General features: G+C 44.5%; 1 protein-coding gene across 10 annotated transcripts in view; it reads left to right on the top strand.

The window, feature by feature from the left end:
* The window catches only part of LOC111853177 (arginine-glutamic acid dipeptide repeats protein-like), a 120,920-nt gene extending 98,667 nt beyond the window's left edge, over window positions 1-22,253 (top strand). For 7 of the 10 annotated variants that reach the window (XM_072715014.1, XM_072715013.1, XM_072715015.1 and 4 more), the window contains 11 exons: window positions 10,909-11,071; window positions 12,243-12,335; window positions 12,966-13,165; window positions 13,552-13,713; window positions 13,910-14,023; window positions 14,358-15,727; window positions 16,664-16,889; window positions 18,494-19,211; window positions 19,480-19,650; window positions 19,931-20,111; window positions 20,320-22,253. In XM_072715014.1, coding sequence (XP_072571115.1) covers window positions 10,909-11,071; window positions 12,243-12,335; window positions 12,966-13,165; window positions 13,552-13,713; window positions 13,910-14,023; window positions 14,358-15,727; window positions 16,664-16,889; window positions 18,494-19,211; window positions 19,480-19,650; window positions 19,931-20,111; window positions 20,320-20,353 — 3,432 coding nt within the window. In that variant the 3' untranslated portion in view covers window positions 20,354-22,253. The remainder of the gene's footprint in view (window positions 1-10,908; window positions 11,072-12,242; window positions 12,336-12,965; window positions 13,166-13,551; window positions 13,714-13,909; window positions 14,024-14,357; window positions 15,728-16,663; window positions 16,890-18,493; window positions 19,212-19,479; window positions 19,651-19,930; window positions 20,112-20,319) is intronic. The other 3 variants (XM_072715020.1, XM_072715022.1, XM_072715019.1) reach the window with 2 other exon arrangements.
* Window positions 22,254-26,316: the final 4,063 nt, after the last annotated feature.

The following is a 26,316-nucleotide window of genomic DNA, read 5'->3' on the forward strand; positions in this document are numbered from 1 at the left end:
GCAAATTTAGCTGAGCTTATCTCCTCTGAGCCTCTAAGGCATACACAGGGGCATTACAGTCATTTCACTGACAAGAATGTTAACTATCTTTTTTTTTTTTGCCTTAATGTGAGTCTTTAGTGTAACCTTGCCTGTATTTTTGATACTTTGTACTTTTCGACTGTTAGGATGTATCCGGTAAAGTCTAGAAAGACCCACATGTGTAAACAGATTGTCAGTGCTTGTTTCCTCAACATTAAGTAAACCTCATTCTGATTATAACAAATGTTATTTGAATGGATTTGTTGGATACTAGGGTTTCTTTTCTTTTTTTTGCTGACTTCTGAAAATGCATCTTAGACTCGTCAGCTGCCTGCAGGTCCCCAGCCCTGGGAGAGTTTCCACTTTTCCATTCTGTAGTAACTCGATTCCAGAGCACAGTGCGCACAGAGCATTTGAGGGTGGGAGATATTTCTCCGAGACCTGGCCTTTTGTTTTCAGGTGTCTTTCTTGTTTCCAGTATTGCTGTTTAAGTAGATGAAACCAAAATTTAAGCCGTGAATTAGGAATAACAATATCTTTAAATTTTATTACCTGATGGTAAGTTTAATTTTAAATGCATCATAGTGAGCTTGACCTTTGAAAATCTGCATCAGACTGAATGTAACATTGGTAGCATTAGTTATGGATTTTATATGAAAATAATATTGTACAATGTTTATTTCATTGTTATAACTCTTATATGTTATGATATGTTATCAGTACCTTCTGCAATCTCAACGTTATCTTGGATGAAAGTAACAAAATATGTAAACTGCCCATGATGTGGATGTATTTTAAAAATCCTATATAATTCCTGGGGTTATTTATCAATTGAATTCTTGTGAATCCCTTATTTTAAGGTTGCCACGCAGCCTAGCCTTTCGGCCAAAAAGTTCATTACCTGGGAATTCTTAATTAAATGGAAAATGAGGTTTAATTATATGTTGATTTTCAAGTTCTGTATAGAAGAGATGGATTGTTTCTCTGTCAGTGGTTTTTAAGTGCAGCTATTGTCACATTTTTCTGGTTGAGTAGGTTTAACACTCCAAACAAAACTTGTTTTCACTGCACATTACTGCACATTACTTTTAATGCTGAAATAACCATCCTTTAGGGCATATCATAAGTTGAGCTTTATTATTATTATTATTATTATTATTATTATTATTTGAGTACAGGCACAGGAAACCCTTTTGGTTTTATGAGGAGACTAGAGGGGACAGAAATAAATGGATAATTGTTAAAAATTAGCCTCTTGCTTCACAAATCTATCAGCTCAGCTATCTTAGTAACACAGAGCTCATTATGATTTTCTGCCTGATATTGAATTATAAATAGAAAGAAATGTCTTCAGCTCTGGTCATCGGGTGGCTTTTAAATATACGTAATTGTAATTGGTTTATTATATTGTTACATCATACAGACAGTGTGGTTTTTCATTTGTTGCATGAATCAGTGCCTGTAAATGACCCGAAGCATGTGATTATGCATGGACATATGTGTCTGCTGAGGCCTGACATCCCATTCAGGCTGACCCCAGCATGTGCTGTGCTTCCTGGAGATTTACAGCCTGTATTAGGTAAAGGATTTGGAAAACAAACTTTTGGCCAAAATTAACCTGTTAAACTTTTAAAAGATTTCTAGATTGTAACTTGTAAGATTCGACATCGACCTAAATTCATTTTTTAACAACCCAGTCTAATATTATTATTAACTGAAGCGAAATCTACATTACAGGAGTTCCCCAAAAATTTAGCTGGTTACCTTGACTCGCTAGACTTAGTTTTGATGACTGCTTATTCATTTGGTCTTACCCTTTGATCAGTTTATAGGGCGATAGAGGGACGATACCAAAATTAAAATTTAATAGCAATATCCCAGACGATGGGATCCTGGACGAGCCCACAATTTCTGTTACGAGCCCCAGTCTAGGGTTGGGGCGTAACAGCATGGAAGGGAAAGGGGAATGGGAATAAGGGAAACACAGGGTGTGGTGCACAAGGGAGCACACGTGGACAAAGGGGTGTATTTTTGTATTTTTCTGATTTTATTCACACGCGACAGACACAGAACAAATAAACCCGGTGCAAAAGGACTCGGGAATGATTATAGCCAAAATAACAAACAGAAAGCTCAACTACCGAACGCAACCCAAGACTAACTTAACTGTGTGCTAGAGAAATCAAAGAACAAAATCAACAAGTACTACACCTCACTCCCTACCCAAACAGCATACGCAAAAACCCCCAAAATAAATATCACAACCACTCCCTTCGCACCTAACAAACACACAGAACATACACAGGGCAAAACGTCAGAATTCAAGGGCCGTGTGAAGACGTAAACCAAAAAGCAAACAAACCAGTACAGAAAAGGGCAAAGCGAATAATCGTAAACCAATAAACTGAAACCGTCATACACAATAATCCAATCAAAGAAAGCAAACCAACAATAATCCAAATATGAGCAGAGCTCCCGAAGTTTCTTGCTGTCCGGCTTTTCACCTTGGCCGGATGGAAGTGACGGACGGTCTTGCGGGGAGTCGTGGGCGGGGTCCGGACGGGGAGGCGGAGCAAGGGCCGAACGGAGCGGACCTGCAGTGGGCGGAGCTGGATAAAGAGCAGCGCGTAACAACTAATACTCGAGTAAATCCATGTCTGATATTAATAATTTTGTTGGTCAGTAATTCATTGTGACCTGATTCCTGTAGTTTTGTCCAAACTAGTTGTCCTGCTATCATGCACTAACATATAATATGGCAATATTTATCAAATGTTTTAGTGCCGTGTTTTTGTTAGTTCTCCTGTGTTTCATAGAACTTCAACTTTATACAAATTCAACTTATAACCTTGTGACCTGTGGATTTTTTTTACTTTGCGTAGCTTATAACGTCATAGATGTTTCCAGTGCAAAAAAGATAGTGCAGTCAATCTTCATGGAACCCTAAAGTTGTTTGCAGGGGACCTGGAGCCTTTCCCAGACAACACAAGAGGTTCACTCTGGATGGTATGCCAGCCCACTGCAGTAATATACACTCGCTGAGTCTATGGGCATTTTAGAGATTCCACTTAGCCTATCTGTGTGTCTATGGGCTATAAGACAAACGTGCAAACTCCCCACACCCAGTGAATGCTACCCACTGAGCCACCACGCCACCCAAACACTGAACAGTCTGCTTCAGCCACATCTGGATCTAGATCCTAAGTACAATGTGTAGGTTGAACTGAAATAGCAGCTTTCAGTCTGCTAACCACGCCAGGGAGAAGCCCTGGCTAACAACAGGATTAAGTTTATTTCCGTTTTTCCCTGCCTCATGCGGGAGGGGAATCTGAATAGCGGAATTATGAAGGACAAGATGAGGGAGAAGTGGCAGGATGAGGCACAGAAAGAGCCCTTTGCTGTTCTGTATGGAGCAAAAAGAATCCTAACACTTTCCACATGCTGGGCTCATGACCTCTGGAGTGGCTGCCCTCCCTTGGCTGGAGTTCCTGCAAGACATCCTGGGCCCAGGCCTTGATAGGAGCATCATGGTAATGGATCCCCTGGGCTGACAGCCAGGCCTGCTCTGGCCATCCCTCCCCTGGCAGCCAGGCCTGCTCTGCCTGCTCTGGCCATCTCTCCCCTGGCAGCCAGGCCTGCTCTGCCTGCTCTGGCCATCCTTCCCCTGGCAGCCAGGCCTGCTCTGCCTGCTCTGGCCATCCTTCCCCTGGCAGCCAGGCCTGCTCTGCCTGCTCTGGCCATCCCTCCCCTGGCAGCCAGGCCTGCTCTGCCTGCTCTTGCCACCCCTGCCCTGGCCATCCTTCCCGTGGCAGCCAGGCCTGCTCTGCCTACTCTGGCCATCCCTCCCCTGGCAGCCAGGCCTGCTCTGGCCATCCCTGCCCTGATTAGCTTTGTTTCCAGTGCTGCTCTCGGCCTCCACGAGGGGCTGTGCCAAGTGTAAGTTCCCACTGCTGTGTAAACACACCAGGGCTGACTGGCTCACAGGAATGCCTTTATATAAAAGTGAAATGGGGTGGGGAGGGGGTTAAGGCTCCACTGATTTCCTGTATTTTGCAATTTTGACAAATTCAAACCAGTCCCCCAGTGTAGAGCCTAGCCTTTTCTCACCAAGTCAGCTTTGTAATGCCTGTAATAATCTGTTTTGAACTATAATCTTTTTGTGTTCGATATCCTAAATATTTGTTACAGTGCAGGAGCTATTGCCTGATGAACAAAGTTTATGATTCGGTATAGGGCAGTTATGGTTTAAAGTCAGGGTATTTGGCTGCTTTCTCTGTGCCTCCTTAAAAATAGTCCTTCCGAGGCTAAGATGTAGGGGTCTGCTCCAGCTACAGACATCTTAGGAAAAAATTCTCTTTGTTGAACTGCTGTTGCAGTGAGGAAGGGAGATGCAGCTGAAGGAGAGCGTGTCCGAAACGCAGTGGGGCCGAGGCAATCGCAGCTACAGCTTGATGTTGTTTCTTAGTGAAACATCTTCAGATTGCAAATCCGAGACGCGTTTGAGAGGCTGGGCCGTCTGCCTGCCTCAGGCCCTGTCATTTTCTTGGCTGAAATGGCAGAGATTATAGCATTTTCCGAACAACCATGTAACAGATGTTTGCCTGAGTACAAGCTGTACAAACGTCAAATATAATTCATGGCTGCCTCCCCGTTCCTGTAGCCAGCACCCTGAAGCAGCCTGTGCTTATAAATATTTTGTTTCAGTCATTAATTTAAACTGCTACAAGGGTCCCTTGTCCTCATCTGGCAGCAGCTGGTGTGAGCTAACAGAGTAGGTTCATTATCATTACTACTGACCATGTGGACAGTTTAAAACTACTTGCATCTTTTTGCACAAAAATAATTGTGATAATGGAAATGTTTAACATTTTCAGTTTTCCGTGGGACAATAGGAGGTGCTTACTATTGAATTTGTTGACTTATCTCACTTCTACAGGCCTAAAAATAGCAGTAATGTAATAGGCTCTTATAATGTGCAATATGGTGTTAGAGCTTTTCTTGTCCTCCTTACCACGGGCAGTCTGCTGATGGCCATTTTATGGTAGGTCTGGTCTGTCAGCAGGAAGCGGCTGATTTTTCTCCCCATTCGCAGCCCCTGTTGCCGAAGTGCCTTTGCTGCATTGCACTCTCTCTCCCTGGCAGAACTGCTTACTACTGGGAAAAGCGCTGCTGATTCTACAAGCTTTGCATCTTTGACCTGTAAAATAAGAGCTTATGTACTTTTCTAACGCAAATACACAGCACAGCAGTGATCATCCTATTTAATATCCTTTCCTAACATAAGATGAAACCCAGCGTGTGGGGGTTGCTTGTTAGGTTGGGAATGTGTTTGTTGGTAAATCAAATTAATATTCATGTGTATTCATTAGATATGGGAACATACTATAGATATACCAACATTATTATTATTTTTTTTAATATGTATTTGCTTGTTTTACCTATATCAACATTTTTATTGTCATTAAATGGGGAAAAATTTGCCGGAAGTATAAAAGTTGCCCAACAATTGAGATTTTAGTTGTAGCGTGAGACTGACTAGTGCTTCATTCTAACTGTTCATTTTGTGCACTGCATTTTCACTTATTAGTGGCTGAGTTACATAAAGAGATTGATATTTTTAGGTGATACAGCTAAAAGGTGATGTTGATGGTTAGATATCTGCAAAGACTTAATTGTTTATAAAGTGAAGCTGATTTGATATATTGAGCTTGATTTTTTTTTTTGTGTACGACCTGTAACTAGTATGTTTTCCTCAAACCTTTACATTCCCATGTCTTATTTGCTGAGAGCTGGGAAATTCAATATTTGCTCCATGGTCTCAGGCCTATCAGGTCACAGAGCCAGGCGCCGACTTTCTGCCGTTTTGCTGCCAAGTTTTCAGCCTGTAGTTTCTGGCTTTTACTGCCAGGAAAAGTTGTCACCCTGATCTCACCAGGCTGTGTTTAAAGACCAGTCCAAAGAGCAAGACAGTTTTACTTCCCCTGGAGGTTTGTCCATGTTCAGCTTCAGAAAACATATCTCTGCCACTTTGATTTTTGAGGGCTGTCTAGCTTTCCTTGTGTGATTGTGCGTTTGGGGTGTGTATACGTGTATATAGATTCTGCTTCTACCCCCATTATTACTGAGATTTGCTGCAGAAATGATATAGAGAGAGACAGAGCGAATATAAAGATATATTTAGAATGAGGGAGATGACCACTGTCGCTTTGCTCAGTCTGATCTCATCCTCCATTGGGCGAATGACCCAGATGCCTGTTGCTTAATGTGCAGTGTAATTAACTCTAAAATGAGGAGTATTTTGAGATGTCCTTTAATAAAAATACTCTTTAGAACTAATTTGGATATTACTATTTTGACTTTCCTTTTTTTTTTTTTTTTTGGTTTCCATTGACAGACTTTTTTTAAGTTTATTTTTTCCATCACTGCTTATATCACTGGCAAACTGTGGCTAAAGGAGTATGATTTTGAATTGAATTCCTCTGCGATTTTAGTGAGTATGAATGCTCAAGAGGGTTATGGGTTAAAGGAAAGGTAAAATATGTTGAAGTACCTGCAACAGCAGAAGATGAAATGTTGCACAAGTTCTTAGACCCCCAAACTGCTTTATTATGGGGGCAGCGTTTGCAGCTTTGTTAATGTCTGTGTTTTAGCTGTACACCAGGCATTAATTTCCATGGAATTTTGGGGATGGCTTATAGATTACATATAAACCACAGTTGGGGAGAAGTTGGAGAGTATAGAAAAAATCCTCACTTTTTTTTTTTTTTTAACACGTGATAATCTTCAAATGGAACAGCCATTAAAAATGTTCTCCTCTGACAGTAAAAATGTTAAAAATATTGTCAAATAACATTGCCTTTAAAAAATACCATATTCTACGGTATAATGACTGGACAGTATGAAGAATTAGATACCACCCAAGCCTAATCTTAACCCAGCTGACTCTCGTGGTCTTTGCGATGTAAAATTGAAAATATATTTCATATCACCAAGCCCTACTTTGTATGGGCAGTCCCCATATGAAGTCACCAGGTCTGAAGATGGCGTTGCACGGTCATATAAAGACCAATGAGTATAAGACCATTTTATAGTATAGACCACATGCACCCTGTGCTAGTCCCTCGGGATATTCCATATTACGGTATAGACCACATGCACCCTGTGCTAGTCCCTCGGGATATTCCATATTACGGTATAGACCATATGCACCCTGTGCTAGTCCCTCGGGATATTCCATATTACGGTATAGACCATATGCACCCTGTGCTAGTCCCTCGGGATATTCCATATTACGGTATAGACCATATGCACCCTGTGCTAGTCCCTCGGGATATTCCCATATTCCATATTACGGTATAGACCATATGCACCCTGTGCTAGTCCCTCGGGATATTCCCATATTCCATATTACGGTATAGACCATATGCACCCTGTGCTAGTCCCTCGGGATATTCCATATTATGGTATAGACCATATGCACCCTGTGCTAGTCCCTCAGGATATTCCATATTATGGTATAGACCATATGCACCCTGTGCTAGTCCCTCAGGATATTCCACATTCCATATTACAGTATAGACCACATGCACCCTGTGCTAGTTCCTCAGGATATTCCACATTCCATATTACAGTATAGACCACATGCACCCTGTACTAGTCCCTCTGTATATTCCCATATTCCATATTACGGTATAGACCATATGCACCCTGTGCTAGTCCCTCAGTATATTCCCATATTCCATATTACTGTATAGACCACATGCGCCCTGTGCTAGTCCCTCGGGATATTCCACATTCCATATTACAGTATAGACCACATGCACCCTGTGCTAGTTCCTCAGGATATTCCCATATTCCATATTACAGTATAGACCACATGCACCCTGTACTAGTCCCTCGGGATATTTCCATATTACGGTATAGACCATGTGCACCCTGTGCTAGTCTCTCGGTATATTCCCATATTCCTTATTACTGTATAGACCACATGCGCCCTGTGCTAGTCCCTCGGGATATTCCATATTACAGTATAGACCACATGCGCCCTGTGCTAGTTCCTCAGGATATTCCACATTCCATATTACAGTATAGACCACATGCACCCTGTGCTAGTTCCTCAGGATATTCCACATTCCATATTACAGTATAGACCACATGCACCCTGTACTAGTCCCTCGGTATATTCCCATATTCCATATTACGGTATAGACCATATGCACCCTGTGCTAGTCTCTCGGGATATTCCCATATTACAATATAGACCACATGCACCCTGTGCTAGTTCCTCGGTATATTCCACATTCCATATTACAGTATAGACCACATGCACCCTGTGCTAGTTCCTCAGGATATTCCACATTCCATATTACAGTATAGACCATATGCACCCTGTGCTAGTCCCTCGGGATATTCCCACATTCCATATTACTGTATAGACCACATGCGCCCTGTGCTAGTCCCTCGGGATATTCCACATTCCATATTACAGTATAGACCACATGCGCCCTGTGCTAGTCCCTCGGGATATTCCACATTCCATATTACAGTATAGACCACATGCACCCTGTACTAGTCCCTCGGTATATTCCCATATTCCATATTACGGTATAGACCATATGCACCCTGTGCTAGTCTCTCGGGATATTCCCATATTACAATATAGACCACATGCACCCTGTGCTAGTTCCTCGGTATATTCCACATTCCATATTACAGTATAGACCATATGCACCCTGTGCTAGTCCCTCGGGATATTCCCACATTCCATATTACTGTATAGACCACATGCGCCCTGTGCTAGTCCCTCGGGATATTCCACATTCCATATTACAGTATAGACCACATGCGCCCTGTGCTAGTTCCTCAGGATATTCCACATTCCATATTACAGTATAGACCACATGCACCCTGTGCTAGTTCCTCAGGATATTCCACATTCCATATTACAGTATAGACCACATGCACCCTGTGCTAGTTCCTCAGGATATTACCAAATTCCACAATGATAATTGTCTCATAAACGCTGCTAAACAAATTGAAAAGTTCCCCAGTCACCAGATGTAAACAGCATTGAACCGTTCTCCATATCCATCCCACAAAGAATGGTGGCTTCTCTTAAAGTATGGTTCAATAAAGTGATCAATATACTAATACACACAGAATGTGTACATCAGTACTCCAAGAATTGTCGCTGTTCTGAAGGCAAAGGGTGGCCCTGCTCCTTATTTGGTCGTAGATATTAAAATAGGCTGTTGTTAGGTTTTACGTTATTTTGTGCCCTCCATATATTGAGTTAGAAGCATGTCTGTGAAGAGAATTTTTTGTGGCAAATTAGTGTTTCAGATGAAAATGAGGCTGAAGTTGCAGAATGCAGCTTCACTTCTGTGAAATGTTTTTCATACATCCTGGAATAATTTCATTTGTCATTTCTTGAAAATGTATTATGGCGACTGATTAGTACTGGGTTGCAGCTTCCATCCCTGAATTTTCTTTCTCCATTTGGCAATTTGCATGTTTTCACTGTGAGCCTGTTTCCTTTAATTTCCTCACACAGTCCAAAAACGTGTGGTTTGGTGAACTGACATCTTGAAGCTGGCCATAGTGTGTATGTGTGTGTGTGTAGCCTGCAGTAGACTCCTGTCACATCTAGGGTGTTACCCCCTTAATGGCCTGGGCATTCTGGGATATGCTCCAGGCTCACTGGACACAGTAGAAGATGGAGGGATGGATGGAAAAACACCATAAAAGAACGGGTTAAAAGCGGCATTAAATACAGTCGGTATATCTGGGGTTTGTCAGACTATGTTTTACCTCAGTAGTCGTTTTTTTCTTCCATTGCGATGGAGTGTATATTTAGAGTGAGAAAGGAGTTAAGTTAGTGCTCTTGGCCTAAAATGAAATGCATGTGCTATACAGTCATGGTTTGTAGGTGAGTAAACATTTGGCACCTCGACTCACAGCAAAGAATGGTTGGCAAAAATACATTTACACATAAGATCAGCTATTATAATGGACAAACTGACCTAAAAGGGGGAGGCCATTTGAGAAACATGGATTTTGAAATAATACCGTTTAGGGTTGGTAGTCATGTGGGTTCCGCAAAGTAGGAGTTTTAGTGTGTACTGTCAGAAAAGGAAATATCTGTGTTTGTGTGTGTCTGTTTTAGCTTTAATCTTTTGGTTTGGTCACTGCCTTTTGTTTGCTGGATTTATACGGCCTTGCCTGAGCTATTGTGCTGTGAATGTTTGATTAAACCTCAATTCCCTGGCAGCAGAGGGGGCAGAAGCCATTACTCTCCCCAGTTGTCGTACTGGGCCTCCACCCCATGTGCCCTTTTGTTTGCGTTCACGCTCCTGCCACCCAGTCTAGCCATCAAAGCACTGATCCTAATACCCCTATAGTCACTCTGCCTCATCGCTTAATCCTCCAGCAGACAGGCCTGTAGCCGCCACACTGGTCTCCCAGTAAAGCCCGGAGTGGAGCTTCATTTAATCCGCTTTATCCTTGCCCTGGTGTCGGCGGTTCCCCTCACACTCATTTTAGTCACAGCAAAAAGCGAAACCGGTTTTTCCAGGCAACAATGCTGTTTGTTTTTTTTTCTTCAGTCTCTGCAGTGAGATTGTCTTCATTTGAATTGTAGGTTAGTTGCTCGTCAGGGGTTTGTAGAGTCATTGTAAGGACTCTGTTTAACTACTTCAGCACATAACAGGACTGGCATTAAGATTGTGGCTTGAAATTGAGTTATAGTTGTTGAGGCAAAATGAACCGTTACTTCATTTACAAATATTTTATGTGTCTTTATTATAATTCTTGCTTAGATGTCTACTCTGTGCAGTTTTGTTCCCATGTTTGAGTGTGGGTAATTGAAGGTGTATGTTGTTCTTGCAGGGCGAGTTGATTACGTTCTATTACTACTGGAAGAAGACCCCGGAGGCTGCAGGGTCACGGGCTCATCGTCGACATCGCAGGCAGCCCATTTTCCGCAGGATCAAGACGCGCACGGCTTCCACTCCCGTCAACACTCCCTCCCGGCCCCCATCCAGCGAGTTCTGTACGTCTCCGTTTATTTCGTGTTTAAATATATTCTGATGTGACGCTCATATTTACGTAAAATACTCATTTTGAGTATTATTACACTAAATGGCCAAAAGAATGTGGGCACCCTGTTTTGGTTGGAAGAATTACCTAATTAATCCTCACCCATTGCTGTCAGAGGTGTGTAATTTAGCACACAGCCATCTCCACCAACAGCCGAATGAGTGGTCATGCAGAAGAGGTTAGTTACTTTAAACTTGGCTCAGTCGAGTAATGCCACATTTCCAGCGAGTCAGCTTGCCAAATTTCTGCCCCACCAGAGCTGCCCTGCACAACCGCAAGTAAAGTGATTAAGTAGAAACATCTGGAAATATGTTCAGTTGTGGAGTAGAAGGCCACACAAGCTCACAGAAAGGGACTCAATCACCCAGCATCAATACCCAACCTGAACGGCTGCAAACCCACCAGCAATGTCCCAGCATCTAAGTGCAAATCCTTCCCATAATATACCCTACTATAGCAACAGAATTCATATTAATACACTTAGTTTTGCAATGAGATATTGGACAAGCTTCCATCCACATACTTTTGGCCATATAGTGTTTTTTTTAATTAAAAGACTTTTCTCTGGGCAGGATGGCAGATGCTGCATGACAGGAAGGATTGGGGGACATTAGCTACAGGAGTAGATTGGTTTACCAGAACTGTGAGGAAAAATGAAAAATAAAACCAGTCTTTTAGTGTTAGCACGAGTGAAAACCTGGGAATACAATAAGGTTTCAGACTTTGATCCTGGGTGTGTTTTCTGGGCCTGAGGGGTGGAATAAAACAGAACTTCCTCTTATAGTTGGCAGGTACTTGCCTGTTTTGCTTCCTGCTTAAATATCCCTTTATATTTCTAAAGGCACAGCGATTGAGATTGCCAGTCTATTTCATATGGTATACAATATCTAGCTGTCATGTGGAGCAGATTTTCTGAATTAGATTAGATTCAACTTTGTCATTGCTCGAAGTACAAATACCTGGACAATGAAATGCAGTTTTGCATCTAATCTGAAAGTACAAAATAGTGCAAAAATGCTAAGGGCTGTAAAATATATAAATGTGTGATAAATTCTGAAACTGCCAGTAACAACACGTGTCAAAATGCAGTGCTCTGATTTTTAAATGCTACTTTTTTCTTTTAGTGGATCTCAGCTCAGCCAGTGAGGATGACTTTGACAGTGAGGACAGCGAGCAGGAGCTGAAGGGCTACGCCTGCCGGCACTGCTTCACCACCAGTGAGCTCTCACCTCCCCAGCTCCTCATCAGTACTGTCTCTCTCAAGCCACCACCCTTAGTCATACTTAGATCCTCTTAGGCGTTTAAAAAATTTTCTGCTGCTACTATTTTTTTGTGTGTAATTTGTTCAGCAGGAACATATTCTGAGCAGTAGATGATTCAGTGGCTTATTTGGTTAGCACTCTGGTCTCTCGCTCTCTAGGTTGTGAGTTTGATTGTTACCCTGCCTCTGCTTGGATGGAGTTTGCACGTTATTTAGTATTTGGTACAGAGTCTACACAGCTGTCGGTAACGCCATTGGCTCCGGTTGGGCCCTGTCGGTAACGCCATTGGCTCCGGTTGGGCCCTGTCGGTAACGCCATTGGCTCCGGTTGGGCCCTGTCGGTAACGCCATTGGCTCCGGTTGGGCCCTGTCGGTAACGCCATTGGCTCCGTTTGGGCCCTGTCGGTAACGCCATTGGCTCCGGTTGGGCCCTGTCGGTAACGCCATTGGCTCCGGTTGGGCCCTGTCGGTAACGCCATTGGCTCCGGTTGGGCCCTGTCGGTAACGCCATTGGCTCCGGTTGGGCCCTGTCGGTAACGCCATTGGCTCCGGTTGGGCCCTGTCGGTAACGCCATTGCCTCCTCAGCCTCGAAGGACTGGCACCACGGGGGCCGCGAGAACATCCTGCTCTGCACAGACTGCCGGCTGCACTTCAAGAAGTACGGGGAGCTGCCGCCCATCGAGAAGCCGGTCGACCCACCGCCGTTTATGTTCAAGCCCGTGAAGGAGGAGGAGGATGGGCCCGGCGGAAAGCACAGCATGAGGACGCGACGGAGCCGGGGCTCGGTATGCCGGGGGAGGGGGTCGCCACTAATCTGTTTCAAACAATTTCAAAATTCTGTGGTAATCTATTTTACTGTGGTATCGCCCAAGCCTAGACTAATAACTTTTAAACTGTCGATAAAAATTTAGATGTTTCACTATACTACTTATGTTTGTGGTTGTTCGCAATACATCTGCCCTCTCCTGGTCGGGTGGAGTATCGCTGCTGTATACGTGTACCGGCCTGACCGTCGGCATCCACAGCCAAATGTAATATGAACATAAGCCTGACTAATTTAGCTAAATTTAACAGGAGTGTCGTTAGTACAGTGGCCTGAAATTGGGACCTTTAGTGAAGGTGGAATGTTCTGTTGCTTCCTTTAGAAATGTTATTTTTCACTTTTGTTTAGATGTCAACTCTGAGAAGTGGTCGTAAGAAACAGACTTCCAGTCCCGATGGGAGAGCGTCACCCACAAACGAAGACCTGAGGTCCGGTGGCAGGACGTCCCCCAGTGCCGCCAGCACCTCAAGCACTGACAGCAAGACAGACTCCATGAAGAAGCCCATCAAGGTGCCGCGTCCCTCAGCTCTTAGCTGTCCCACCCTAGAACAAATTACCATCCATTCCAGTCCATCGGTGGCTGCATTGTGCTTTTTCCCGTTAACTGTCGCATCGTCTTGTATGTCGTGTTGGTATGTTTCCATTTGAGGACGTTGCGGAAGATAGTTACAGAACTTTGCACTGAATGGGTGGTTGTTGTCCACAGAAGATTAAAGAAGAGGCGTCTTCCCCAATGAAAAGTTCCAAACGGCAGCGAGAGAAAGGTGCTTCAGATACAGAGGAGACTGAGAGGGCAACAGCAAAGAAATCAAAGACTCAGGTGAGACGTCAAAAAACGTCAAAATAATTGTAATTCAAATTGTTGTCAATAAATCTATGAGGATTGTGGGATAACATTTTAATGAATGCTAACCTGGTGGGTCAGACCAAAACAATGGGGGGTGTTTCATGAAGCAGGATTTCTCAGTTATCCAGGTTAACTTAAGATAGAAGCCATGATTTTTCAGTAAGCGTTTAGGTAAGGAGCGTTCCTATTGGACAATCGTAAGTTGTAGCTTAAGTTAATCCTGCTAACTGAGAAGTCCTGCTTGGTGGAACACCCCCCCAGGATGAGAGTAGGAGGTTTTGTTCATGCCGCCTCCTTGTTCTCCTAGGAGTTAAGCCGTCCAGATTCCTTGTCGGAAGGCGAGGCCGAGGGTGAGGGTGAGAGCTCAGACAGCCGCAGCGTGAACGACGAGGGCAGCAGCGACCCCAAAGACATCGACCAGGACAATCGCAGCTCGTCGCCCAGCATCCCCTCCCCGCGGGACAACGAGAGCGACTCCGACTCCTCTGCCCAGCAGCAGCTTCTGCAGGCTCAGCACCCTCCTGTCATCCAGGCCCCGGCTGGATCCCTGCAGGCAGCCCCCGCGCAGGCCCAGCTCCTGCAGCTCCCCCCTGTTAATCCTTCCTCCCAGCCGGTTTTGACATCTAACCCCCAGACCTCCATGCCGCCTCAGCAACCCCAGGTAGCTCCGCACTCCCTGATCCAGGCCGGCCCCCCCCTGCGCCCACAGAGGCTGTCCTCCCCTGATTCGCCGCTGCAGGGCCTGTCTCAGGGCTCTTCCCTGTGTCAGCCAGGTCTACAGCCTATCCAGGCACCACTGCACAGCCAGCTGCAGTCCATGCCGCACCCACTGCAGCCTGGTCCCTCCCATTTGCCTCACCCACTGCCCCCCCAGTCCTTCCCCTTGTCCTCTCAGTCGCAGGTTCCTCCCCAGCTGCCCCCAGCCCTCCCCGGCCAGCCTCCCATCACAGGGCATTCTCAGCAGCTCTCTCCGCACATGCTGCATTCCCAGGCGCAGTGCTCCGCGCCGGGCCCAGCCCAGCCCCCCCGAGAGCAGCCGCTGCCGCCGACGCCCATGTCCATGCCTCACATCAAGCCTCCCCCAACCACTCCCATCCCGCAGATCTCCACCCCACAATCCCATAAGCACCCTCCAAACCTGTCTGCACCGCCTTTCCCGCAGATGCCCTCAAATCTCCCCCCGCCGCCAGCCCTCAAGCCCCTCAGCTCGCTGTCTACGCACCACCCGCCGTCAAGCCACCCACCGCCGCTGCAGCTCATGTCCCAGAGCCAGCAGCTGCAGCCCCCTGCTGCTCAACCCCCTGTGCTCACACAGTCCCAAAGTCTATCCTCCAGCAGCCTCCCCCCTCCCCCGGTTCCTCCTCTGCCTTCCTCAGCATCCTCCACCTACCCTATCCCCTCTCAGCCTACCTTCTCCACACACCCCTTCATCCCCAGTGGGCCGCCTTCCTCCGCTCCTCCCTCTTCCTCGGCTTCCATGCCCAGCCTGCAGCCCCCACCGTCGTCTTTGGCCACGCCTCTGTCGGGCAGCTCGTCTGCGGGGGCCCCTCCCGTGCAGATCAAGGAGGAACCGCTTGATGAGTCAGAAGAGCCCGATAGCCCACCGCCTCCACCACGGAGTCCCTCCCCCGAGCCCACCGTCGTCAACACGCCCAGCCACGCCAGTCAGTCAGCACGGTATGTACCGGCGACGCACCTGCCAGTGTTTAAGAAGTCCACCTTACTTCCCCACAGAAGAAGCAGTGAGATATTAAAGGAGCAGTTTACCCCAAAATCGTATAAGATATGTTTTAGAGGGGCTTTCGAGCTATATATCCATCAAGGTTATTCTACTGGGAGTTGCCTAGATACCAGCGCTCTTTAAAACGCATCTTTTTCAGTTTTGGAGTGAACTCCCCTATTTAAGCTTAAGCTGAAAAATGTGCAATGTGACATGTTTTTTCAGTTTACGTATCTGGAATAAATATCATTCAGTTCTTATCGCTGCTGATAAAGATCAATTTGATAAACTCCGTCGATAATTTGAAATTTAATTTTAAAACCGAACCTAATAATCAGAGCGAGTGCTTTTTTTGGCTGCACATTAGGACCCTGTCTGTTTGTCGACTTGACTTTAAATGCTTGCATAAGCATGGAAAAATCCTTCAGTAATCTGCTGTCTGGGAGCGGACTGAAAAAACAAATGATCTGATTGCTGATTCTTAGTGATGGATTAGTTACCTTATTACAGCAATTCTCCATCACGGTGCCCGTGTTTAGTCTCGCCTGTTATGCTGTTAATTCAAAGTCCTGTAAAGGCTGTTTATGGACACCAATGAGCCCATCCGAGCTGAAAGACCTGTCACACTGGCAGCCCTGCACACTTCCAGGATTTGCCTTTCAAACCCCCCCCCCCTGAAAAAATTAAAGAAAATCTGACTATCTTAAATCATAGAATATTCAGACACAAAGATTTTAGTTATTACTACATAAGAATTTTGTAAAATGCATCATCCATTTCGAGTGTGTGGTTAATGTGCTTTTCAGAAGCCTCATACTGTACTTTTTAAGCATAATATTCATCTTAATAAATAGGAAATTTCTCATGTAAACTTTGTTTTTTCTAACCCCAAGGTTCTACAAACACCTGGACAGAGGGTATAACTCCTGTGCCAGGACAGACTGCTACTTCACTCCCCTGGCTGCTTCCAAGCTGGCCAAGAAGAGGGAGGAGACGCTGGAGAAGGCCAAGCGAGAGGCAGAACAGAAAGCTCGAGAGGAAAAGGAGCGAGAGAAGGAGCGGGAGAAGGAAAAGGAGCGAGAGAGGGAACGGGAGCGCGAGCGGGAAGACAGAGTGGCGGTAAGACACGTTTACATACCAACTTAGGAGGTTTCTCTAGCTCATTGTGACGGAAGGATCAGCAGCGTTAATCGTTCCTGGAGTTGAAAGATGATGGAGATAAGATTCATGAAGTGTTACTTTTTAAGTGTTTAATAATGCGCGTCCTGATCAATGTGTCCCTGGGTCAACAAGGGAGGGGCTTGCATTTCACTGCTTTAACCAATCACAGTCTTCTTTGTATGACATCACCACATTAGTTAAAACCATTTTGGTTCTGTTAAGTGGCAAGGTGCACAGATTTTTAGGTACCTGTTTTGTTGTATATGCCTTTTGTTAAGGGGCATGTCATAGATAAACATAGACAAAACAAAATATGCTCACCTGCGTTCATAGTGGGGTACCGCAGGGTTCAATTTTAGGACCCACTATTGTTCCTAATTTACATAAATGATATAGACACCAATATATACAGAAACTGGTGAAATTTGCAGATGACACCAAGGTGGGTGGTGTAGCAGATACTGAACTAGCGGCTCAGCAGCTACAGCGGGATCTTGATTTAATTAGTGACTGGGAAATAAAGGTAGCTGATTGAGAAAGACCTTGTTGTGTATGTTGATGCTTCCATGTCTCATTCTCGCCAGTGCGGGGAAGCAATAAAAAAGGCCAATAGGATGTTGGGGTATATCTCCAGGTGTGTGGAGTTTAAGTCAAGGGAGGTAATGCTAAGATTATACAATTCCTTGGTGAGACCTCAACTAGAATATTGTGTGCAGGTTTGGTCACCATATCTTAAAAAGGACATTGCGGCCTTAGAAAAGGTGCAGCGTAGGGCCACAAGAATGATTCCTGGTCTTAGAGGAATGTCATACGAGGAAAGGTTAGTTGAGCTAAATCTGTTCAGCCTCAAGCAAAGGAGACTGAGGGGGGACATGATCCAGGTCTAGATTCTAACAGGTTTGGATGCTGTTCAACCAAATAGTTACTTCAGCATTAGTTCAAATACAAGAACTCGTGGCCATAGGTGGAAATTAGCGGGAGAATATTTCAAACTGGATTTAAGGAAGCACTTCTTTACACAGCGTGTAGTCAGAGTATGGAAAAGTCTTCCTGATAACATAGTGCAAGCTGAATCCTTGGGTTCCTTTAAATCGGAGCTAGATAAGATTTTAACAACTCTGAGCTATTAGTTAAGTTCTCCCCAAGCGAGCTCAATGGGCCGAATGGCCTCCTCTCGTTTGTATAGTTCTTATGTTCTAAAGGCGGCATGGAGCAGTGTAAGGGTGTGTCCTTATTTCATGATGAGGAGGATGATGATGATAATAAGGTTTGAACCAATAACCTTCCACTCACAAGCACAGAGGCTTAGCTTTTTGAGCCACACACTGACCTGATAGTTGGACACCTAGAAGCCTTGACTTAGAAAATGAGGAAAAAACAGACCAATGTGGTGATGTCATATTGTCATGTGAAGACTGTGACTGGTAGAAGTGAAACACAAGTCCCTCCCTTGTTGACTTAGGAGCACGTTGAACTAAGTTCAGGAAGTCCGTTTACTGATGAGATGCTTTGCTTGCCCTGAGTAGTGTTTTTAATATGCTCCTCTCTCCATGCCTTTGCAGAAGTGCTCCAGCACTTCCCATGAGGGTCGGATGAACGAGCCCCAGATGGTGGGCCCCGCCCACATGCGTCCATCCTTCGAGCCCCCGACCACCATAGCCACCGTGCCGCCCTACATCGGGCCAGACACCCCCGCGCTGCGCACGCTCAGCGAGTACGCCCGGCCGCACGTCATGTCGCCCACGAACCGCAACCACCCCTTCTTCGTGTCTCTGAACCCCGCCGACCCGCTGCTGGCGTACCACATGCCGGGCCTGTACAGCGCCGAACCGGCCCTCCGTGAGCGGGAACTGAGGGAGCGCGAGATGCGCGAGAGGGAGATCCGCGAGCGGGAGCTGCGGGAGCGCATGAAGCCTGGCTTTGAGGTCAAGCCGCCTGAACTGGACGGCCTGCACCCCGGCGCCAACCCCATGGAGCACTTTGCGCGGCACGGTGCGCTGACACTGCCGCCCATGGCTGGCCCCCACCCTTTCGCCTCCTTCCACCCGGGCCTCAATCCCCTGGAGCGGGAACGGCTGGCGCTGGCCGGACCCCAGCTGCGGCCCGAGATGAGCTACCCGGAGCGGCTGGCAGCCGAGCGACTTCACGCCGAGCGCATGGCCTCCGTCGCTAATGACCCCATCGCCCGCCTACAGATGTTCAACGTGACGCCGCACCACCACCAGCACTCGCACATCCACTCGCACCTGCACCTGCACCAGCAGGACCCGCTGCACCAAGGTGAGCCTTCATTTAGGTTAATTTGCTATTGGTGTTTTGTTGTTTGTCAGTTATTTGTTTTTCGTGCAGTTTGTTTGTTTGGTTTCCTAGCCTAGAAATGTCTTCATATGTTTACATATGAAATAAATTACATAATATTATATGTGACCATGCATGTGGATTTTCAGCAATTAGCATTGTTTATATTGAGAATAAAATATAACACATTAAGACATTGCTATGTGTGTGTTTGCTCTATATTTGAACAAAAGATCCTGACACACGGCAGGTGGTGGTGAATGTCTTGTGTGTCCCCCAGGTTCTGGGGCCCATCCGCTAGTTGACCCCCTGGCAGCTGGACCCCACCTGGCCCGGTTCCCCTACCCACCTGGCACCATCCCCAACCCCCTGCTGGGCCAGCTTCCCCATGAACACGAGATGCTGCGTCATCCCGTCTTTGGTAAGTGAGCTGATACTTTGCTCAGTTTGTCACTTTATTCCTATTCACTTATGTGTGTTGGTGTCTCTGAATTCCCTGTACTGTGTGATTGTGTTCCCTCTCAATGGCATGGTGGGCTCTCCTGGGATTCCCCCACCCATACGCCGTGCTGTACTACTTAAGCAGTTATAGGATATGAATGAATAAATGGAAGGAAGGATTAATGTCACTTGTGTTCTTGCTTGGATTGCATGATGAACACACTGATGCTCTGTTACTATTATTATTATTATGACCTCAGGTAACCCGTATGCACGAGACCTCCCTGGAGCGTTGCCCCCACCCATGTCAGCTGCGCATCAGCTGCAGGCTATGCATGCGCAGTCAGCTGAGCTGCAGCGGCTGGCCATGGAACAGCAGTGGCTGCATGGGCACCACCACATGCACGGGGGTCCACTGCCGGGCCAGGAAGACTACTACAGGTGAAGGGCTGGGGGGGAGCACCGCATCAGCATTAATCACGAAACAAATATAGTCATGTTTGCATTATTTATTCTTGTGTTTTCAGTAATACTTGCTTTATATGTTACATAAAGGTCATTAAGTCACCAGCAGTAGTCAATTAAATTAATTGAACTAAATAACCCTAAAATGCTGTTTATTTAATGCTGCCATGGATTTGTTTTCCAGCCGCCTGAAGAAAGAAAGTGACAAGCAGCTCTAACTTCCTGTCGAGTTGAGGCCTCAGAGAAACAGAAACGTGGGACACTGACTCAGTGCGGAGCTGTGGAGCCTCTTTCCATTCACACAACATCCAGTCTGACTTAGAAGGAAGCATACAGGAAAGGACTTGATGAAGATGTTTTTTTTTCTTTGTGTTTTTTTAAACATTAATTTGATGTATACTTTTTGAGTATAGACATCTTCAAGACTTTATGACTTCATTGCATGAAATACTCCAACATTCCTACGGTCTTTGTAGGCGCTAAAAAAAGAAAACAAAACAGCCGTACTGGTCACCTTGTCACTGTGCTTAACGTAAACAGAGCGGTTAAGCCATTACATCCGAATCTTTGAAAGTGCTTTCTGAAATTCAGATTATTTTATTACATAGGATAGTTCTCTCCCATCAACAAAGGTAAAAATGTTAAGCATGGCTTTTTTGGCTCTGTAAATAATATATATTATTAGGTGTGAACTTCTAACAAAGATGTTAAGCCTCCAATATTGTAATTATCAAGCATTATCCCTTTGTCTCAAAGGGGAGCACGATGGCATTATCTGAGCAGGAAACGGGCAAATAGCATTAAAAATACAGAGTGGTTGTAGCTCATCAGCACAACTCAAGATGGGGGGTGTCTTCTGTCATCTTTCAGAACCGAGACATTTTGGAGACTTTAATTTCATCTGCTTGGCTGTAAAGATTTATTACAGTGTCAGTCTGACTTAGTGTTTCACGATGTCTAAAGAGGAGAGATCCTGTGAGTCAATGAGTCGTCCAGGGAGCCATATGCACTGAATATACTACATATATATCACCATGGCTTTGGTTTAATCAAACATGCACTTTTAACATATTGGTTATATTGCTTCATGGGATTAAAAAAAAAAAACCATTTCTTGCATTGATATTTATTGAATGGGACAGGTGACATTTATTTAAATAAATTGCAGTGCTGATGGTGCCAGATACCGGTCCTGCTTGATCTTTCCTCAGCAGAACACTGTGGACATAATGGAAGTCAACACTTTAACAGACGTCATCGGCATACTTGCTTTTAAGTCACAGAAATTTGTGTGAATGAAGCTTAATCTTGTAATTATTTCACTTCCTATCCTCTCGGTTTTCCTGACTGACATAATAGGGCTTTAAAAAAAAGATCTTGAAATGAAATAACATTTCTGGTACCATTTTCACTGTGATGCGAGGCATGCACCCGACGGACACGGTCGGCTGCACGGGAGGTTGTGTTGAAGGAGCGGATCCGGAACCCGGGACAAAACTGAACTCAGTAGTTTCTCTCGATGTGGTTTAATTGCTTCTTCCTGGTGTGTCTTCTGTAGAGTTGAGGGCAGTCAATATGCCACTGCAGACTGTTATGCTAGTTAATATAATACATATTCAGACTTGTGTGTCAGTCTTCTTACTTTTAATGAACATCAGAGATGTGCTTGAAATAACATTGAGTTTATTATGAAAAATGCATTTCAGATCCAGTTCGCTAATATTAAATATCCCATCGAAATAAGTGGAAAACCAGTTGGATTACTTCCTGCGGTTTCAGTTTGCCTGTCTCTGTCTTGATACCATGTTCTCCCCAAACCCCCATGATTTTTTAAAACCTTTTTTGCCTTTGTGTATCAAGCCTATAATGTTGAGTGTTGTCATTTAGCTTCTTGTTTCAGAGTGGCAGTAACAGAATGTAAATTCAGACTGCTAAAAATTTATATATATACCGGTATCTTGAAGCTTATTGTATATATTAGTAGTTCACCATGGGATAACACAATGTAAACAAAAGGTAGAATAAAAAAATTTGTGAGTCCTGTGATTTCTCCATTTAAGTATTTTGTAATTTTTTTGAAAAAATTGTGGAATTGAAATAAACCTAAGTTACACCACAGTGTTTCTTTTTTGGTGCCTTCTTAGTGTCTATTTGATATTTTTTTATAAGCAAATTGCTTATGTTAGAAGAGCTGTACACCAGACCTGACTTTTGTAGGTAATGGTTATGTTGTCAAATCAAACACTAGACTATTATAAATAACTTCTGCTTTCCATAAGACAAATATGGGTGATAACATTTGAGGCTGTTATATATTTGGACACTGACACAAGTTTTATTTTAACTGTTTACTGAAACAAATTCAAATGACATATAATGAATATAGAAATAAAGTGCAGACTCTTTAAGCAGCTTTCGTTTGAGGGTACTTGCATCCAAATTGGAGGAAGGGTGTTGGAATTGCAGCTCTTCAATATGTACCACGCTCCTTTTAATGGGGCCAAAAGTAATTGGACAGTTGACTCAAAGGCTATTTCTTGGACAGGTGTGTACAAATCCTTTGTTATTTCATCATCAATTAAGCAGATAAAAGGTCTGGAGTTGATTCCAGGTGTGGTGTTTGCGTTTGGAAGGTTTCGCTGTGAAATCACAACATGCGGTAAAAGGGGGCTCTCTCCATGCAGGTGAAACCACCCACCCTTAGGCTGAGAAAACAGGAGAAACCCATCAGAGAAATTGCAAGAATATTAAGAGTGGTACATTCTGAGAATAAACAGTAGTGCACTGGTGAACTCTGCACCGCGAAAAGGCCTGGACTTCCACAGATGACAACGGTGGTGGATAATTGCAAAATCGTTTCCATGAAGAAAAACCCCTTCAAAACATCCAGCCAAGTGAAGAACACGCTCCAGGAGGTTGGTATATCAATATCCAAGTCTACCGTAAAGAGAATTAATTCAGGCAAATACAGAGGGTTCACCGCAAGGTGCAAACCACTCATAAACCTCAAGAATAGAAAGGTTGCTCTGGACTTTGTTCAAAGAAAAAAAACATCTAGAAACGCCAGCACAGTTCTTTGGATGGTTGAGATGAAGATCGATCTCTTCCAGAATGATGGCAAGAAAAAAGTATGGAGAAGTTCTGGAACAGCTCACGATCCAAAGCGAACTACACCATCTGTAGAACACGGTGGAGGCTGTGTGATGGTTTGGGTATGCATGTCTGCCAGTAGTACTGTGTCACTGGTGTTTATTGATGATGTGACAGAGGATAGAATCAGCCAGATTAATTCTGAGGTGTACAGAGACCTACTGTGTGCTCAAATCCAGCCAAATTAAGCCAAGTTGATTGGACGGCACATCACAATTCAGATGGACAATGACCCAAAACATACAGTGAAAGCAACCCAGGAACTTATTAAAGTGAAGAAATTGAATATAAAGAAAGATTGGAGTGAAAATGTGGCTAGGTACTGCTCTAACAGTGCCCATGGTATCGAGTTTGGAGAGTCAATAGCGGAAATGTTTTTTTTTTTTTAATAAAATACACAATTCTGACCCCTGGTGACCAGGGCCGTCATTGCATCTTCTGAAGAAACATCTGTTTACCTGAGGGCTACATAAGAACCGGAAAGTTTTGTTTAGAGCAATGTTTCCCAATCCAGTCCTTGTTTTTGCTCCCACCTTGCTCCCTAACAGACAATCCACATATCAGGAGCTGGGAGAGAGACCTGAGAGACTGGATTGGGAAACACTGATTTACAGTGAAGGAGTGCATTATACAACTCCTCCTGTACATCCTTTAAGAGTCTTCATCGTTTTGGTTTCTTCAGTCTTCTGCTTTGGACTCTTTTCTTAAGCACGCTATTTTAGTGGAATTTCACAGGTATAGCATAATATTGTGTCTGACATGAAAGGATATTCCCACCAAGGCCTCTTCTGGATCTATATGACAATTGCTGCCAGTCCAGTGCCTTTTGGAGCAGATGAAGATAATGAAACAATGCTGCATATGTCCTAACGTTGGGCAAAAAAACGTTCCTGCCCTAGCAGTGGCAGTTCCTTTGTGTTTGGCAGCCTCTCCTGTCAGCGCGAGTCTTTACGCTAATAAGAACTGAAAACGCCACGTCTGCGAGGAAGGTGCTCTTCGTCCGCCGCCTGGCAGGCCTCAGGGGCTCAGCACGTCGCATCCAGCTGTGCTCTGTTACAGAAATGCTGCTTCCCTTGAACCAGACGTACCGTCTTCAGGTTTCAGGCTGTCAGCTCGCTTGGAATCTAACAGCTTTTCCGTGGGTCATATACAGGTTACTTCAGTCACCTACGAGTCATTTGGTGGAAAAATAAATGTATTGAACTGTGAAGGCTTTTATAAACAGACCACTGTGGAGCTATTTTTGGTATTCTTTGTTTCAATACTTCCCTGTTAAAAATATGGGGATTGCATTACAAAAACTGCCTGATAAAAGGGTTTTAAGGTTTTACGATGGAATCACAAACGCAGCTACAAAGGTGAATCTAAGGAAGTCTGCCAATTAGCAAATATGTCAGCTTTAAAAGAGGTTTGACAATCAGCATGTGGCATTTAACAGTTCCAAAGTGACTATGCCAAAATGCAGGTGCAGTGGCTACAATAACTGGAAAATTATTTAGCATTTCAGCTGGAACAGTCTCTGATCGGGGTGGTATAAACTGGACAGTAGTGATCTGCTTTGGAAAAGAGGGACAGTGGTGAAAATAATACCCTGGAATAGAGAGCCCAAAACATCTGAGCAGAACAAAAAATATAATATGGTTTAATGACTCGTCTTTCATTTTATAATAGATTGATCCATGCAGGGGCTTTGGGGAGGGAGGTTTGGTCAGTGCACTTGTGAGTAAAAGGTTGCTGGTTCACATCCCATGGTTGTCCTTTTCAACAAAGCCCCTAACTCCAGTTTCTCCAGGAACTGGCTGACTTTTTCCAACTGCACATTGCCTTGAATAAAAGCATCTCCCATTTCCTGGCCCAAACGCAGGATTATATGAATTGGTGTCTCTAAATCTGCCCATGAAATGTAATTGTGTGTGCGCCCTGCAATTGAAAACTATCTGGTCCGGAATGTTCTCTGCATCGTGCCCTGTTCTCCCTAGGACAGGGGTGGCCAGTCTTATCCGCAAAGGGCCGTTGTGTGTGCGGGTTTTCGCTCCAGCTCCCTAATTATATTTCTAATTAGAGGACTGATTGGCTGCAGAGTCCTCACACCTGGGTTTGAACAGTTGACCTAAAGTTTACCCCAAAAACCTGCGTACACACGGATAAGATTGGCCACCGCTGCCATAGGATCATCGCCAGGGGTTTGGGGAACACTCGCCTCTGTGTCTATGATCAGAAGGTCTCCAGTTTGAACCCGGACTCGGCACATCTGGGGGGGTCCTTAAGCAAGGCCCTTAACCCCCAGCTCCCTTTGGGTGCTGCTATGGGTGGCTGCCCTTCACGGCCAGCTTGCTCTCATCTACAAAAAGCAAGTTGGGGGCAGGGCATGAAAGAGAACCTCCAGGTGGGGATCAATAATAATAATTATTATCATTATATCAGTCACTAACATTTAACAGCACCTTTTCAAGCACATTGTCCATTCAGTCTAAGCCAAAATAAAATTTTAAATTAATTTTATATATATAAAAGAACATTGGGTACTTCAGTGTATTATAATTAAGTGAAATCACTGTCCATCCCTGCTGCAAAGTGGGAGATCTACAGAACAAATAAACAGCAGATCACTTAGTGTCCCGTTGTGTGTGCGGGTTTTCGCTGCAGCTCCCTAATTATATTTCTATAATATAATCCCTAATTATATTTGCTTGTCTTACTATCAGTACTATAATTGCTAGCGCTACTGGTTTTGGACCCCTGAGCAAGGCCTGTAACCCCAGTTGCTCCAGGGACTGGCTGACCCTAACCCTAACCCTAACCCTGCTCCCTCAATTGTGAATCGTTGCGTTGCACTGGTCACCTCTGGGTACTTCAGTTTGCTCTGGTAGTCCAGTGTAGGCTAATTGGTGTCACCGATGTTACTGGCTGCTATGGGTAATGTTATAACTTGAAAATATTAACTAAAACAAGGTATTATAATAACTGGTTCTATAACTGTATTAGCTTTTTAAAAGACATTTAAAAAGTAGTTTTGGTGTTTCATAAAAAA

Source organism: Paramormyrops kingsleyae, chromosome 8, assembly GCF_048594095.1.
Source record: "Paramormyrops kingsleyae isolate MSU_618 chromosome 8, PKINGS_0.4, whole genome shotgun sequence".
Taxonomy (NCBI): Eukaryota; Metazoa; Chordata; class Actinopteri; order Osteoglossiformes; family Mormyridae; genus Paramormyrops; species Paramormyrops kingsleyae.